The sequence below is a fragment of the Delphinus delphis genome, chromosome 17 (genome assembly GCF_949987515.2).
Source record: "Delphinus delphis chromosome 17, mDelDel1.2, whole genome shotgun sequence".
Lineage (NCBI taxonomy): Eukaryota > Metazoa > Chordata > Mammalia > Artiodactyla > Delphinidae > Delphinus > Delphinus delphis.
In genome coordinates this window covers 61,632,265-61,648,072 of record NC_082699.1, presented here as the reverse complement: position 1 = coordinate 61,648,072, position 15,808 = coordinate 61,632,265, and the positions used below count along the sequence as shown (strand labels likewise).

The 15,808-nt window shown below is 44.5% G+C and overlaps 1 protein-coding gene across 6 annotated transcripts in view; it reads left to right on the top strand.

Moving 5' to 3' along the window:
- The first annotated feature begins 2,948 nt into the window (after positions 1–2,948).
- ENPP2 (ectonucleotide pyrophosphatase/phosphodiesterase 2) overlaps positions 2,949–15,808 on the top strand; it is a 107,471-nt gene continuing 94,611 nt past the window's right edge. For all 6 annotated transcript variants that reach the window (XM_059995106.1, XM_059995105.1, XM_059995103.1 and 3 more), the window contains exon 1: positions 2,949–3,095. In XM_059995106.1, the coding sequence (XP_059851089.1) occupies positions 3,075–3,095 (21 nt within the window). In that variant the 5' untranslated portion in view covers positions 2,949–3,074. The remainder of the gene's footprint in view (positions 3,096–15,808) is intronic.

The window sequence follows — 15,808 nt, the reverse complement described above, 5'->3', positions numbered from 1 at the left end:
TATTAGGAAAAACGGAGTACATTGTATGAGAGACAGTTGAATATGTTTAGCGACTGTGATTTTTTTTTTTTTTGCGGTACGCGGGCCTCTCACTGCCGCAGCCTCTCCCGTTGCGGAGCACAGGCTCTGGACGCACAGGCTCAGCAGCCATGGCTCATGGGCCCAGCCGCTCCGCGGCATGTGGGACCCTCCCGGACCGGGACACGAACCCGTGTCCCCTGCATTGGCAGGCAGACTCTCAACCACTGCGCCACCAGGGAAGCCCCTGTGATATTTTATTTATTCTTGTATTCCTAGAATCAAAGATGCTGACTGTCATGTGATTTATACATGCAATGTATAAATGTCTGATGAATAAATGAACTAGTGAAATCAGTAAAGAAGAAACTGAAGGATAGAGGGATGGCTGATGAAAGAATGTTCCAGAAGACATGGGAAGAGAGGGATTCCATAGCATACAGAAGGAGGGCCACTTCGAAAGTGGGAGGCAAGGTGTGGAGACTGGAAATAAGTTTTCTGGTGCAAGGACAGGAAGCAGAGTTCCCTCCTGATAGTGCTTGTGCCCTTTGCTGGGGGAGAGGAGGTCGTTTGCTGAAAGTCAGCTGGGAGTGGGGTCCGGGTTCTCCAGGGGTGGGAAGAGTGACTTTGTGGAAGTGAAGTGGTGGGCTGACCAGGGACACTCATAAGGAATACAGTGGTGCTGGACCCGGCACCTAGGCTGCAGAGCACACACAGGTGGTGGTGCCAGTGGACACGGTGTGTGATGCTGTGTAGCTCTAGCAGACCGTTACATCGTGGCTGAGGGTTTGCAGATGGTATATGGCAGTGGTTGGACCAGGAAATGAACAAACTGAGGTGGAAGGAGAGTAAGATCGAAACCGACATTAAAGTCTAGGCTGGGACATAAAGGAAGGAAGTAGTGTCGAGAAGGAGGAACAAAGTGGAAAGAATAAAGGACAAACTCTAATGAGTCAAAAGCCAAAAACGTATAATGGGGAGAAGGGAATGAGCTGGAAGGAAGGGAGTTCCTATTCCATGGTAGCTGCTGCACACATTAAAGCATCAATACTTTAAAAGACAACAGTAGCTACCTATTGCTGAGCACGACTGTATGTCAGAAGAAAGGCAAGGGGCTTTACCTACATAATTTCATTTAATTCTCATAGCATGTACCATAATCCCCATTTCACTGCTGAGAAAACTGAGGCTTACTGAGGTTAAATATATTGCTTGCATTTTTTTTTTTCGGCCATGGCTCACGGGCCCAGCCACTCCGCGGCATGTGGGATCTTCCCAGATCAGGGCACGAACCTGTGTCCCCTACATCGGCAGGCGGACTCTCAACCACTGCGCCACCAGGGAAGCCCGCTCGCATTTTTGTAGCTAGGAAGAAGAAGAAACTGCATCTGTCTGATGAAGCCAATGCCCATAACCACCAAGCCAGGTTGATATATATATTCTTCTTGTTGTAGAACAGCATAGGACTCCTGCATCCTTTTCTTATGAGCTGGTAACCCGGAGCCAGTTATATTAACCCATTGGGCTCCGCAGGATGAAGTCCAAATTCCCTCAGGTGACACAGGAGGCTGGTCAGAGTCCAAACCCACACCCTCCTCTCTAGACACAGCCTCCCACACCCTCCGCTCTTGTCTGCAGGAACTATTTTCAGTTTGCCAAAGGCATCAGGACAGCTTTTGGACATGATGTTGTATGAGTCAGTGATGTGCTTCTTTCTCTTCTCCTCCTGGCTGACTCCTTCCAGTCCTGCCAGGCTGAGTGTGAGTATCACGAAAAAATGAGGGTGATGCCATTGGCCAGACCAGACATCTCTGGAGCATCTCCGCAGACCCCCATCACAGCTCTCCTCTTCACACTAAAATCAGGGAGGCTGCCTCCTTGTTCACGGGGGCTTTCTTTACAATCCCACAGCCTCTTCCCCTTCTATTTAGCATTTTGCCATCTGGAAGGACCCAGAAAAAGGAGGGAAAAAGGCTCTGGTCATGACTAGTGACAGACTCTCGAAGCAGCCTCAGGAACCCCTAGGCTTGTACCAGCACTTCAGAGTTGCCCGTCTGGTTCCTATAGCATTCTTTCAGCAGCTGGTAAAGAGAAAAAATTAGACCATAAAGAAACGTGGTCCATGAACTCAAGATATCTGTGGATATCCTTAACCAAAACAGCTGTTATTTTAAAACACTTCCTAACGCTTTTATAATCCAAACATTAAAATGTTCTATAGTTACTCTTGCTGTATATTATGCATTATGACATGTGCTTACGTGTTATAATTAAGTTACTGGGGTGGGTCACCCAGCAGGGAGGTGGGTGCTTTGTGGATGCGGACAGGATGTGATTGAGAAGACTCAGATTTCACTTTCTGGTTGGGTGATTGGGCAAATGTCTTATTTTTCTGGAGCTTCTTTTTCTTTATGTGTAAAATGGTAGTAATAGGAGAGTCTTCCTGTCATTGTTTGGGAGGCCAAGTGACAGCATGATTGTCACAAGCCCTTTGTCAATTGTAGCATGCTTTAGGGGAAAAAATGGGGGTATTATTTTCCAGAGTGTTAGAGGAATTTATACAACATACTGCTCGCGTTTAACCTGGGAATGCTAATTCAGGGAAGTCATCAACAACACGGCAGGAAACTTCGGCAGCAAAATCCTTTCGGAAACCCCGGATAAAGAATCCGGCAGAATGAGGGAGAAATGGCAAATCAAACCTCACAGAGACTCTCCTTGAAAGATTACGGGATGAAAAATTAACTTGGCACTGTTGGGGGTGGGAATGCGGACGGCTGCCCTGGATGCCCGGTCTTCAGCCTCCGGTCACTTTCCTTCCCCAAAGCCATTTTAGTCAAAGGTCATGTGTGAGTCTTGTCAAAGGCCAGCTTCCAATGGAATCATTGTCCCCCGGGACAGCGGCCCCCTGACTACATCTGCATTGGAGAAATCCCAAAAGCAAACGGCCCAGTGCAAACAAGAGCAGCCCGAGGCAGCCGTCCCGGGGCAGAGCTCACAGCAGAGGCCGCGTCCGCAGCGCCCGGGCCGGAGCAGGCGCCCAGACGGCCGCAGCAATGAGCCGCCGCGCCGAGCGGGTACGGTAGGCGCCTCCCTCTCCCCGTCCTCCATTGCTTGGGCTCCCGGGTCCCAGCTGCTGTTCTGTCAGCCGAGAAACCTTGCAAAGGGCCTCCGGATGTGCCGGAAAGCGGTCCCCGTTGGGCTGCGTTCCCGTGCACTCAGCTGCAGCGATTTCCAGGCGCGCGAGATGCAGAGCGGAACTCATTTCGAGCTTTGGTTGCCAGGGAATGTTTGGGTTTGTAAATATGTATCTCGTTTCTGGAAACCCAGCCGGTAGTCCCTGCAGAGAGGGGCCGTGGACGAGTCTCCGGTCACCGCGGCTGGAACCTGTGCCAAGTGGGAGCTCCCCTGGGCGCAGCGGGTCTCGGGGTTCGGGGAGCTCGGTCCTCCGGGGCCGCGAGAGGGCTCGGCGTTTGGTGGATTACCTGTTGGACCAGGGCTTTGCGGAGAGGATAGGGATTTTTAAAGTCATCTGCTTCTGTAATGTGCTGTGGGATCCCACACTTGACTCCAAAGGCAACAGACATCTCGCAGATGGAGGGAGCCCGTTCCACATGGCCGGGTCCCCTCGGGGGCTCCACAAAGGGAAGGTGTTGCCCGGCGTGCACACAGCCGGCGGCGGCACAGCCAGCCCCTCGGCCCTTTGTACTTCACTATTTGAACAAGCTGACTTTCAAATGAATCTGGCTCGGTTTTGGAGAAGAGTTGAGGGAACCCGGAGTCTCAGCTGAGCAGGGGTGCTTCTGATCCGGACTTGGAAATCTCGCAGGGCAAATACGGCAGGTGGGGAGGGTCGGAAGGGGCAGCCGGCGTTCAGGTGCGAGCGGTGGGTCCAAGGCTTTCGATGGCTGTCCTGCTACACACTCTGGTTTCATTTTAACAGGTTCAGCCCCGAACCGAGCCGCTTCTCACTGATAAAGACAATGAAAACAAAAGCCTTTCTAGCGCTCAGCAGGACGCAGAGAGGGAAGCCGGTTCTGGCATTTGTTTATGAATTTTTCACCCAGCCAGGTCTGCCGGGAATAGGACGTCTTCCTCACTTCAGTCAATCGGTGTTTGTTGAGTTTCTGCACTTCCTCCCTAGCTGAAAAATTTTTTTCTCCTTTACCTTCCCACCAAACGTTCTTTATTTAAATAAACAAATTTATTTAATTTTTGGCTGCGTTGGGTCTTGGTTGCTGCAGTCAGGATTTCTCTAGTTGCAGCGAGCCGGGGCTACTCTTCATCGTGGTGCCCGCGATGCGGGCTTCAGGAGTTGTGGTTCGCAGGCTCTAGACCACAGGCTCAATAGTTGCTCTGCGGCATGTGGGATCTTCCCAGACCAGGGCTTGAACCGGTGTCCCCTGCTTTGGCAGGTGGATTCTTAACCACTGAGCCACCAGGGAAGTCTGCCCCACCAAACTTCTTGAACGAGTGGGTGACATTCACCATCTCAATGCCCCCACTACCCAGTAACTTGCTCATCCACAGTCAATGGCTTCTGCCCTCCCTTCTGAAGACAAACCTTGGCCAGGGCCACCAGAGACCTCTTGGGAGCTAAACCAGAGAGTGTGTTGTGTTCAATCTCCCCCAAGTCTTCTCTGTGTCATTTTGAACTGTTGGCCATCCCCCCCATCCCTCTCTTTCTTTCTTTCTTTTTTTTTATTAAACTCTGTCCTGGATTCTTTGATACCACACTTCCCTGGTTTTCCTCTGATCTTCTGAGTTTCATTTAATGCCTCTAAAGTTCTTCCCTTCATCAGCATTGGTGTGCCCCTGTGTTCCTTGACTCTCTTCCCTTTCCATCCAGTAGTCTCCCTAGGAAACCTCTTCCACCCCCGTGGGTTCACCCACTACATACAAATCTATAGCCTATCCAGATATTTCTCCTAAATACCAACCTTTTTCTATAGAGCATCTCCACTTTAAGGAGCATCTCCACTTTAAGGTGCATCTCCATGGAGCACCTTAAAATCAACATGTTCAAATTGAATTTGTCTGCTCTCATTCTCTCCCAGGCCTGCTTCTCCTTTTCTATTCTCCAGTGCTCAAATGGCATCCCTAATTGTCCAAGCCAGACATGACAGAATCATCCTAGACAGAATCATCATTCCTCTCTTTCATTCATGACACCTAGTCCTATCTGCTCTCCCTGCTTAATGCATTTCATACACATACCTGTGTCTCCAGCTCAGCTTCCACTGTTTTAGTGTAAGTCAATACCACCCCAAATTTGATTCTGGTCACAACTTTCTGTTAGTCTCATTTGAGGCCACTACTACCCATCCCCATGCCCCCTGTCTTGTCACCATACTGTATCAAATGGTCTTTCTAAAATGCAATATGATCATGCAGATCTTTTTTGAAAAGTCTACCGTGGATTTCTATTTTTTTCCTTTTGAGAATAATGTTGATGTACACAGGTTCTCTGGGACTTGCCTTTCTCTTCCCTTTTATCTCTCATCAGTCACTCCCTCTACACATGTTATGCACATTTTAATACATACTTTATGCATGTTGTATGCAAATTTATGCATATCAAGCTATTTACTAAACATGACTTTCCTCTTTGTCCTTCTCTTAGGTCTAACTTCTATTTTTCCCTAAGGACTCAGCTGAGAGCCACTTTCTCTTGGAGACCGCCCCTCATCCTTCAGAATGGGTGGGTGGCTCTCCCCTTTTTTCCCAGAGCTTCCTCTGTTCCTTCTATCAGAGCATTTACCATTCTTTTTTGCAAGTATCTATTTACTTGTCTGTCCTCCACTGGTCTGTAGACTCCTCGAGGGCTGGCATCAGCTCTGTTTGTCTGAGCATACTTCGAGCCTATAGCCTGGACCCAATGAGGATGCTCAGTAAATTTGTGGGAATTCTTGTACAATTCTTGTCAATGACTATGATCTCCAGGCATTGAATAAGATGAAAGAGATACAATGTATAATACAACATGGTAAAGAATGAAGAATGAAAGTCAACCCTGATTATCAGGAAAAGGTGTAGTCTTCCAATTATTTAACAGAAGAAGGGTGTAGACTTTCTGGGTACTTAAGATAATCCCCCAACTCTCCAGATCTACCAGCTCCCTCTCCCATCCACATCTCAGTGGCTTTCTCCTACTGCTGTCCACATCTATCCCAACCTTGCCCAAGGCTGGGAAAAGCTGCACAAAAAGCTGTTTGCAATTTTGCTTTGGCTTTGTGAAAGCGAGGGAACTGTTTTCAGTATAGTACCTGGCCCAGGAAGAGGTTGAAGACCAAGCTAGGTGGACTTGTAAGAGAGCCTTCTGATAAGCTGATATCAAAGATACAAGCTGGCATCTTTTGATACCAGAAGGAAGGCTCAGAAGGGACCAACAGGTGAGATCTCTAAGAGCTGCTAGAGAGCGATGGAGGCTACAGATAAAAACATTCAGTTTGATTTTCTAAAGAAATTTGTGCATTTGAAACTCTAGACAGAGGTGAATGATGATGAAGAGAGTTATTTAAACGGCAGATTATTCTTGTTTGGAGCCACAGTCCTCGTGGGACTCAAATGTACATTACTATCCTCAGAAAAAATGCACAATATACAAACATGGTACTTTCCATAAATTTTCAGGAGGTTCGTACAAGCCTACTCTTGGAACCCCTTGTGTTGTCATGAACCTCGGGTTAAGAATCTTGAATCAAAGAATTCATTCAGGGCTTCCCTGGTGGCGCAGTGGTTGAGAATCTGCCTACTAATGCAGGGGACACGGGTTCGAGCCCTGGTCTGGGAAGATCCCACATGCCACGGAGCAACTAAGCCCGTGCGCCACAACTACTGAGCCTGCGCGTCTGGAGCCTGTGCTCCGCGACAGGAGAGGCCGCGATAGTGAGAGGCCTCCACACCGCGATGAAGAGTGGCCCCCGCTCGCCACAACTAGAGAAAGCCCTCGTACAGAAACGAAGACCCAACACAGCAAAAATAAATTAATTAATTAATAAACTCCTACCCCCAACATCTTAAAAAAAAAAAGAATTCATTCATTCAACAGATATTTGGGAGAGTAGGTGGTGATTAATAGGAACCCACGTAAGTCCAATAATGTATACTCTCTCTTTTAGAGGATCTCAGTGTAATGTGTGGTATTGAGTTTGGAGTCACAGGACTTGGGCTCATGTCCCTGCTTTGGCACTTGCTCGTTGTGTGACTTTCTCTCTGAATGATAGTTTTAGCATCTATTAAAAAGGATAGTAGGTGTTGGAAATGGTGACTAAAATAAAGTTTGTGAAAATACCTGGAACATGGTTATACTCACTTAACATTAATCAATTCAAACACCTTGGTTTTAGGAAGGGCCCAGATCCTGTGATATTCTTCTGGATTAGAAGCATGCATGTGGGCCGGATTAATGACTGGATGCGTTTACTAAAGAATAGCTGATTGACAGATGGACGTCTTTAGGATGGTATGCTACTGGGGTCCATCTTCATTCCTGTTTTATTCAATATTCTTAACATCCATGAAGGCATAGCACACGGATCACATTTGCTCAGACAAAAGGCATAAGGATTGGGAGTCCAGAAGTTATCAATTAGTTGTAGCATACTTTGACTTTTTATTTTTAGAAGCAGTGTGCAAAAATAGATATAAAATATATCATGCATGGCTGCCAAAAATCAATTGCAAATTATTGGGTGTGTGTGACAGAGAGAGAGAGAGAGAGAGAGAGAGAGAGAGAAAAGAGGGAAAGTTAAAGACAGAAGTGGTGGCTTCATGTAGTTAAGGTTTAGGGATTTAAACTGACAATAAATCAACCATGAGATGTTTCTTCTAAAATAATGTTAGGGGGCTTCTCTGGTGGCGCAGTGGTTGAGAATCCGCCTGCTAATGCAGCGGACACGGGTTCGAGCCCTGGTCCGGGAAGATCCCACATGCCGTGGAGCAACTAGGCCCGTGAGCCACAACTACTGAGCCTGCACGTCTGGAGCCTGTGCTCCACAACAAGAGAGGCCGCGATAGTGAGAGGCCCGCACACAGTGATGAAGAGTGGCCCCCGCTTGCCACAACTAGAGAAAGCCCTCGCACAGAAATGAAGACGCAACACAGCAAAAATAAATTAATTCATTAATAAACTCCTACCCACAACATCTTCTTTAAAAAAATAAATAAATAAAATAAAATAATGTTAGGTTTTATTAAAAGAGGTATGGTGTATAGCACATGGAAAACAATAGACCTTCTAATCTGTATTATGCAGACCACATTTAGAACAATTGTACCTGGTTCTGGGTGCTACACATTAACACATTTTTTGAGCACATACATATATACACACACACACACACACACGTGCGCATACACACACGCACACACGTGCATACTATTTGCCAATCACTGTGCTAGACACTTATGACAACTGCTGAAAAGAGCAGACCTGCTCCCAGAGTTCACAATATAGCAAAGGTGTTAGATGAATAAGCAGGTGATTTTAATTAAATGTTTTACTTGTATAATAGGGGAAGCTTAGGTCCCTGAGGAACCACTTAAGAAGGGGTTTTTCATCCAGACTTAATGGAATTGGGGTAGACTTTCCAGAGGCAGTGATGTTTAAATTGAAACCCAAAAGCTGAGTAGGGGTTATCAAGGCGCAGGTGGTATAGGGAAGAGGGTTCCAAGTGCAGGTGACAGTAACTTCCATAGGGCAAAAGTCCTGTGCAAGGAACTGAGAGAAGGGATACACACACAGAGGAGAGGGGATGAGGGAGATGAGACTAGAGTGGTGGTCGGGGATAGAACTTCATGCTCTGAAGCCGTAATCGATCCTGAGAAGAACAGGGAGCCATTGAAGGTCGTAAGCACAGCAGGGTCACAATCAGTTTTGTGTTTTGGAAAGGTCAATATGGACAAAGCGTTGGAGGGATGGTCAATGAGAGAGAGAGAAAGAGAGAGAGAGAGAGGGAGAGAAATGACATAGGAGGAGTTATTATAGTATAAGCAGGAAGGGATGGTGGCTCCAACAAAGATGGTAGCAGGGAGATGACAAGAGAGGAACATTTTAAAAGCTAATTAGGAGACACAAAGCAAATAGTGACAGGGCTTCCCTGGTGGCACAGTGGTTGAGAGTCCGCCTGCCGATGCAGGGGACGCGGGTTCGTGCCCCGGTCCGGGAGGATCCCACATACCGCGGAGCGGCTGGGCCCGTGAGCCATGGCCGCTGGGCCTCCGCGTCAGGAGCCTGTGCTCCGCAACGGGAGAGGCCACGGCAGTCAGAGGCCCGCGTACCGCACACACAAAAAAGAAAAAAAAGCAAATAGTGACAAACTTCAGGGATGCTGTAGGAAGGATGTCTGTAGGACATTTAACCTGCAAAGGAGAAAGTCTAGAGAGCTATAGTATCTGTCTTTACATCTTTCACTCTCCATGGGAAGAGAGATTAGTATTGTGCTTTTCTCTCTGAGATGGCAGTGCTGGGCCAAATGGGTGGGAGATACAGGGAGATAAATTTCAGCTCAATACAATGAAGAATTTTCTAACAGAGCTGTTCCAAGGCAATGCATTCTTTGTCACAGAGATATTTAAACAAAGGCTTGATAAATATGCTTGGAAATTTTGGACAGGCAGGGATGGGGTGGCCAAGCTGGAGGGCATTGACATTTCCTTTCAACCCCAGGATTCCAAGACTGTGTGTATGAAGTTCAAATATCTTACTTAGGCTGGCACTTAAGGGTCACTGTGACCCAGCCCTTTGTAGGGAAGTCTTATGTCCCGGTTTCCCTGTATAATCCTAGTGCATGCCTGGTGTCTCCTAGTAGCTATTATGAGCACTCAACGTTCACTCTCAAAAGGTCCTAGTTTGAACAATAAATTTTATGATCATCCATCCCTTGACTTAATGTTCCTGCCTCATGCCCTGGCATTCTGTGAGAAACCTTACAAACAACTCATACTGAAGTTTTTGTTACTCCCGGAGGAAACCTGGCATTTTGCTGCCTGTTTGTTTACTTAGGCCGTTTCCTATGTCAGGAATACTCCTCCTCTGTGCATTCTGCATCCTTCATTGAGAATATACTTTTTCATCAAGGCCTTTTTATAACACCACGGGTTGCATTAAAGTGCTAAGTACATAATTATTTGTATAAATATTTGATCTCCCCCTATTATCCCCTAGGAGTCCAGTACTAAGATCTGTGAAAAATAGTCAGCCAGTGGTATGAATGGTACAATGTGTAAGGCAGTAACGTTTCAGAAGGAAATTCCCATTTATTAGAAAAAGTCATATTTTCATTTTTAAAGTGATTCATGCATTTTGTAGAAAAAGTTTAAATTAAGGAAAGTACCAGGAAGAAACAAAGAATTGTCTACAATCGTAGCACCTATAGATAAGCATGTGAACATTTCAGTGAATATCCCTTCTATATTCTTTTATGCACATGTAGTCTTAAAATTGGAATCATGCATATCCTTCTGTAACCTGCTTTTCACTAAAACATACCAAGTGTGTTACCCCATGTCATTATATATTTTTCAAAAACGTGGTCTTTGGGGGGTGGTGAATTGTGTTCCATTCTGTAGCTGTCTCATGTTTTGTTTAACTAACTTCTGGTGGACATCAGGTTGTTTCTATCTTTTGATGTTACAAATAATGCTTTGATGACCCTCTGAGACATACATCCATGTACCCATATATCCATCTGTATGGGACATTTACATTTTCTAAAATTGCAAGATAGTTGACCAAAAACTGATATTGAGTTGCTAAGAAAGCATGAGTTTAAAAAAGGTCTAATTTTACTTTAAAAACTTCACTATTATTCTATGTTATATAAATCTATTATATATGAGATATTATGTGCATGTGTGTGTGTGTGTCTCCACTTATTAATTCTCTAATTTCATGAAGGTATCTGATTTGAAAATGTATCAACAATCTGTGGGCTTGATGCAGAAGTGAGAGATAACAAGTGAATACATTTCTTGATCAATGAATTGAGCTTGAAATCTAAAAACTTCAGTGACTGTATCAGGGTGACAAATTTTTGTTTCCAAGCTAAATATAAGGAGAAGTGATGACATGTATGTTGCAGGATAAAGAGAATTCTCTGAAAAGAGAGACACTGCCTAATGTTCTGGTGTCTGGAGGAGATATGTGGCCATGGTCTTAGATCTTTATTCTAAAGTAAATAATTCATCTTCTTAGACACTCAAGGAGCAGGTAGGTCTCCACTGTAGAGTGAAATGTTTCATCTGAGAAGCAGGCCTTGGTTGGGAAACACTGTGAATCAGTTTGGTGACTTTTTAACAAAATAAATGAAAGATCTTGTCATGGGTTGATTTGTATCTATCTGCCACTCCTTGAAGTCCTAACCCCCAATACCTTTAAATGCGATCTTATTTGGAGATAAGTTCCATATTAGTCAGGGTTCTCCAGAGAAACAGGATCAATAGGATATACACTTGACCCTTGAACAGCACAGGTTTGAACTGTGTGAGTCCACTTATACATGGATTTTTTTCAATAAATATGTACTACATTTCTACTCAGTTTGAAGCTGGTTGAATCCATAGGTGCGGAACTGTGGGTACAGAAGGCTGACTATAAAGTTATACATGAGTTTTCGACTGCTCTGAGGGTCAGCACCCAACCTTGAGTTGTTCAAGGGTCAACTATATACATATATCTATGTATATATGTATTGGCTCACACGAGCATGGAGGCTGAGAGGACCATTGATGTGTTGTCTTCAAGCTGGAGAACCAGGAAAACTGGTGGTGTAATTCACTTTGAGTCGAAAGAATTGCGGGGTTAGTGGTGTAAGTCCCAGTCTGAGTCCAAAGGTTTGAGAATCAGGAGCACTGATACTGAGGGCAGAAGGAGATGGATGTCCCAACTCAAGCAAAGAGAGAAAATTCACTCTTCCTCTATCTTTTTGTTCGATTCAAGCCCTCAGTGGGATGGATGGTGCTCACCAGCCTCGTTAAGGGTGATTTTTAAAAAAAATTTATTTATTTTATTTACTTTCCTCATTTTTTTGGATGTGTCGGGACTTAGTTGTGGCACATGGGATCTTTGTTGAGGCACATGGGATCTTCTGTTACGGCGCACAGTCTCTTCGTTGTGGTGCACAGGCTTCTCTCTAGTGGCGTGCGGGTTTTCTCTCTCTAGTTGTGGCGGCTTGTAGTTTGCAGCACATGGGCTGTCTCATTGAGGTGTGTGAGCTCAATAGTTGTGGCGGGCAGGCTTAGTTGCCCCGCGGCATGTGGGATCTCAGTTCCCTGACCAGGGATGGAACACGTATCCTCTGCATTGGAAGGTGGATTGTTTACCACTGGACCACCAGGGAAGTCCCGAGGGTGATCTTCTTTACTCAATCAATTCAAATGCTAGTCGCTTCCAGAAACACCCCGCAGACACCCCCAGAAATGTTTTGGCAGCTATAGGGGCATCACTTAGCCCAAACACATCGACACATAACAATTAACCATCATAGGGTCTTTACAGAGGTAATCAAAGTAGAGTGAGGTCATCAGGGTGGGCCCTAATCCAATAGGACTGGTGTCCTTATAAAAAGGGGAAATTCAACACAGAGACATGGAAGAAGATGATGGGAAGAGACACAGAGAGAAGATGGCCATCTACAAAGCCAAAGAAAAGGGGCCTGGAACAGATCCCTCCCTCACAGCCCTCAGAAGGAACCAACCCTTCTGACACCTTGATTTTGGACATCTAAGCCTCCAGCACTGAGAGTCAGTACATTTCTGTTATTTAAGCCATCCAGTTTGTGATACTTTCTTATGGCTTAATACAGATTTGAATTAATATAGATTTCATGAGAGCATAATCCCCTTAGCATGGCTTCAGCTGGTAACAATACAACATTATTTTGCTCTTTGGTAACCAGAGATTATGGTGTTGTCCCTAGGAATGACAGCTGACGATATATTGCTGTTTCAGTCAGCAAATATTTTCATTACCGTGATCTCCTTTGACCCTGATCAAAGCCTAAGAGATGGGCATTCTTACATCTCTGTAAGAATGCCCATTAGGGATAGGAAACAGAGGCTCAGAGAGACTAAGTGAATTATTCAAAGTTGCAAAGCTTGGAAGAGGTAGACCTGAAACTCAGATATTGGCTTCTGGATACTAAATACCACACTAGTTTAATGAAAACACAATGCTTTTCACCTTCATGGACATGTCAAATGTCATCTTCCTTCTTTAAAATTTGAAAGACACGTTTGTGGCATGCTGAGCCAGATTTTTCGTGGGGTTTTTTCCCCCCTAAATCCCCTGAGAATGATTTTATAATCCTACTTGTTGGAAGATCTCTGATTGGCTGAAGGCACCTACTCCATCCACGTCCTCGTTATCAAATATTTATCAGGAATTTAGGCACCGTGTTTATGTGCACAGAATATTTCTTCTCCACATAGAAGCTTTGTTTACTGACAAAATGGGCTTTCTCAGGACACGGTTTGATTACTGACAAATCCAACTACGAAACTTTGGATGTGTTGGATATAATTGAGTTTTTCCATCATTAATTCTGCTCAGATATTAATTCAACATAGTGACATGAGGGGCGCCAAGCAATTTCCAGGAAGCTGCTTGACTTTAATCAGCAGGAACAAATGCAAGATTATTGCACTTTTTCCTTGGGTGACCTAAGCTTGTTCTTGGCACCCGTGAACACAGAGCGCTGGTTGTCTCATAGTGTTTCAGTGGCTTCTACCCAGGGGACTTATTAGTTTTGAACCTTAGGGATAATTCCATAAGAATGTAATTCTTTCCCTCCCTGAAAGAACAAAATGTTGCTTGTGTTGGGCTATTCTTGTTATGTGATAAAACCAGTGGTTCCCAAATTGTGGAATCACAGAGATCTGTAGGTAGGGTCGTCAGATTTAGGAAAAAACGGGCAAGAGAACCAAAATACACAACAACAGTAAAACCTCCAGGATGCCCCAGTTTAACTTCAATGGCAAATAAACAAGAAATACTTTTTTAGTATAATTATGTCCCCGATATTGAAAATACTAAAAAAGTATTGTCTCTGGCAACCCTACCTATAAGGTTATATTGGGGGTAGAGTGTTGATAATTTGTCAATATTTCAAAAGTTATGAAAATTATACGTTTACACAAGTAAGACTTCAGAGGTTCCTGAAAATGTTAAATTTCCTTGATTTTGGTTGGGATTTTTTGGACCCAACTTGAAAGCACTGTCACCTCACGCTGAAACCATAATTTTATTACCGTTTTTGATGACTTGTGTTCCAGGGATCATGCAAAGCACATGCATTATCTCATGTAATCCTCAAAATCAGAGGTCGGAGGACTATAGCCTGCAGGCCAGATCCGGTCACTGCCTATCTTGTAAATAAAATTTTGTTGAAACGCAGCCACCTCGTTTGTTTCTGTATAGTTTGTGGCTGCTTTCATGCTCCAACAGCAAGTGTGTAGCTGTGATAGGAGATTGTTGTATGGCTCACAAGACCTGAAATACTTATTATTTGGCCCCTTGCAAGCAAAGTTTGCCTACACTTGCTCAAACCCACCCTTTGAAGGAGTTACCTATATTCCCATTTTTAGAATGAAAACATGAAGGCCCACAGAGTTTAAAAAACTGGGTAAGTTCTCACAGCTCTTAGAGTTCAAACTAAGGTCTGTTGAATTCCAAAACTTCTGACTACAGCTGACCCTAAGGCTGATAGTCAATTACATTTATCCTAAATGGGTTTAATAATGGAGAAACTGATTTCTGATTAAATACTGTCCATCCCAAAGATGAGGCAGAAGGAATGGGGTCGTGGTTAGGCACCCAGGCTCTGGAGCCACAATGCTTAAGCCCCAGCTCTACTGCTTAATTTCTCTGTATCTCAGTTTCCACCCTTGTGAATTGCAGATGATAATAATTCCTATATGTGTGATTGTTACTGGGGTTAAGTGAGACAATGTCTAAAAAAACGGGAAGAGCAAAAAAAAAAAAACAAAAACAAAAACAAAACGGGAAGAGCATTTGCCGTGGTCCACTAGGCATTTATTATTTTTATTTCAAATGACTGTTTCAAAGCAAGGGTAAAATAAAGAGTTTGGAAAAGTTGGGAACATCTGCCATGGTTGATTGACAGAACAGTTCAGGCAGGAAGCTCAGAGAGCACAGCGGCCCCTACTTGTCAGATCACAGCATGGAAAGATGCTTGTCTGGCTTCTTTATACAGGCGTATCTCATTTTATTTGCTTCACTGTGCTTCGCAGATACTGTCTTCCGTTTTTCTTTACAGACTAAATGTTTGTAGCAACCCTGCATGGAACAAGTGAACGGGCACCACTTCTCCAGCAGCAATGGCTCACTTTGTGTCTCTGTCACATTTTGGTGATTCTTGCAATAGTCCAGACTTTTTAATTGTTATTATATTTGTTATGTGATCTGTGATCAGTGATCTTTGATGTGACTATTGCAAAAAGATTGCGACTTGCTGATGGCTCAGACAACAGTTAGCATTTTTTAGCAATAATGTATTTTTAAATTAAGTTATGTGCACTGATTTTTAGACACAATGCTATTGCACACTTAACAGACTACAGGATAGTGTAAACATCATTTTTATATGCCCTGGGAAACTAAAACATTTGCGTGACTTGCTTTATTGTGGTATTTGATTTATTGCAGTGGTCTGGGACCAAACCCGTAATATCTCTGAGGTGAGCTTGTAAGAGATGTCTTTGTTCTGAAAGTGTCTTTTAGTCCTTGGTTGGCCGTGTTTGCCTTGGGAAGCCGTGCTGTGAGATGTTA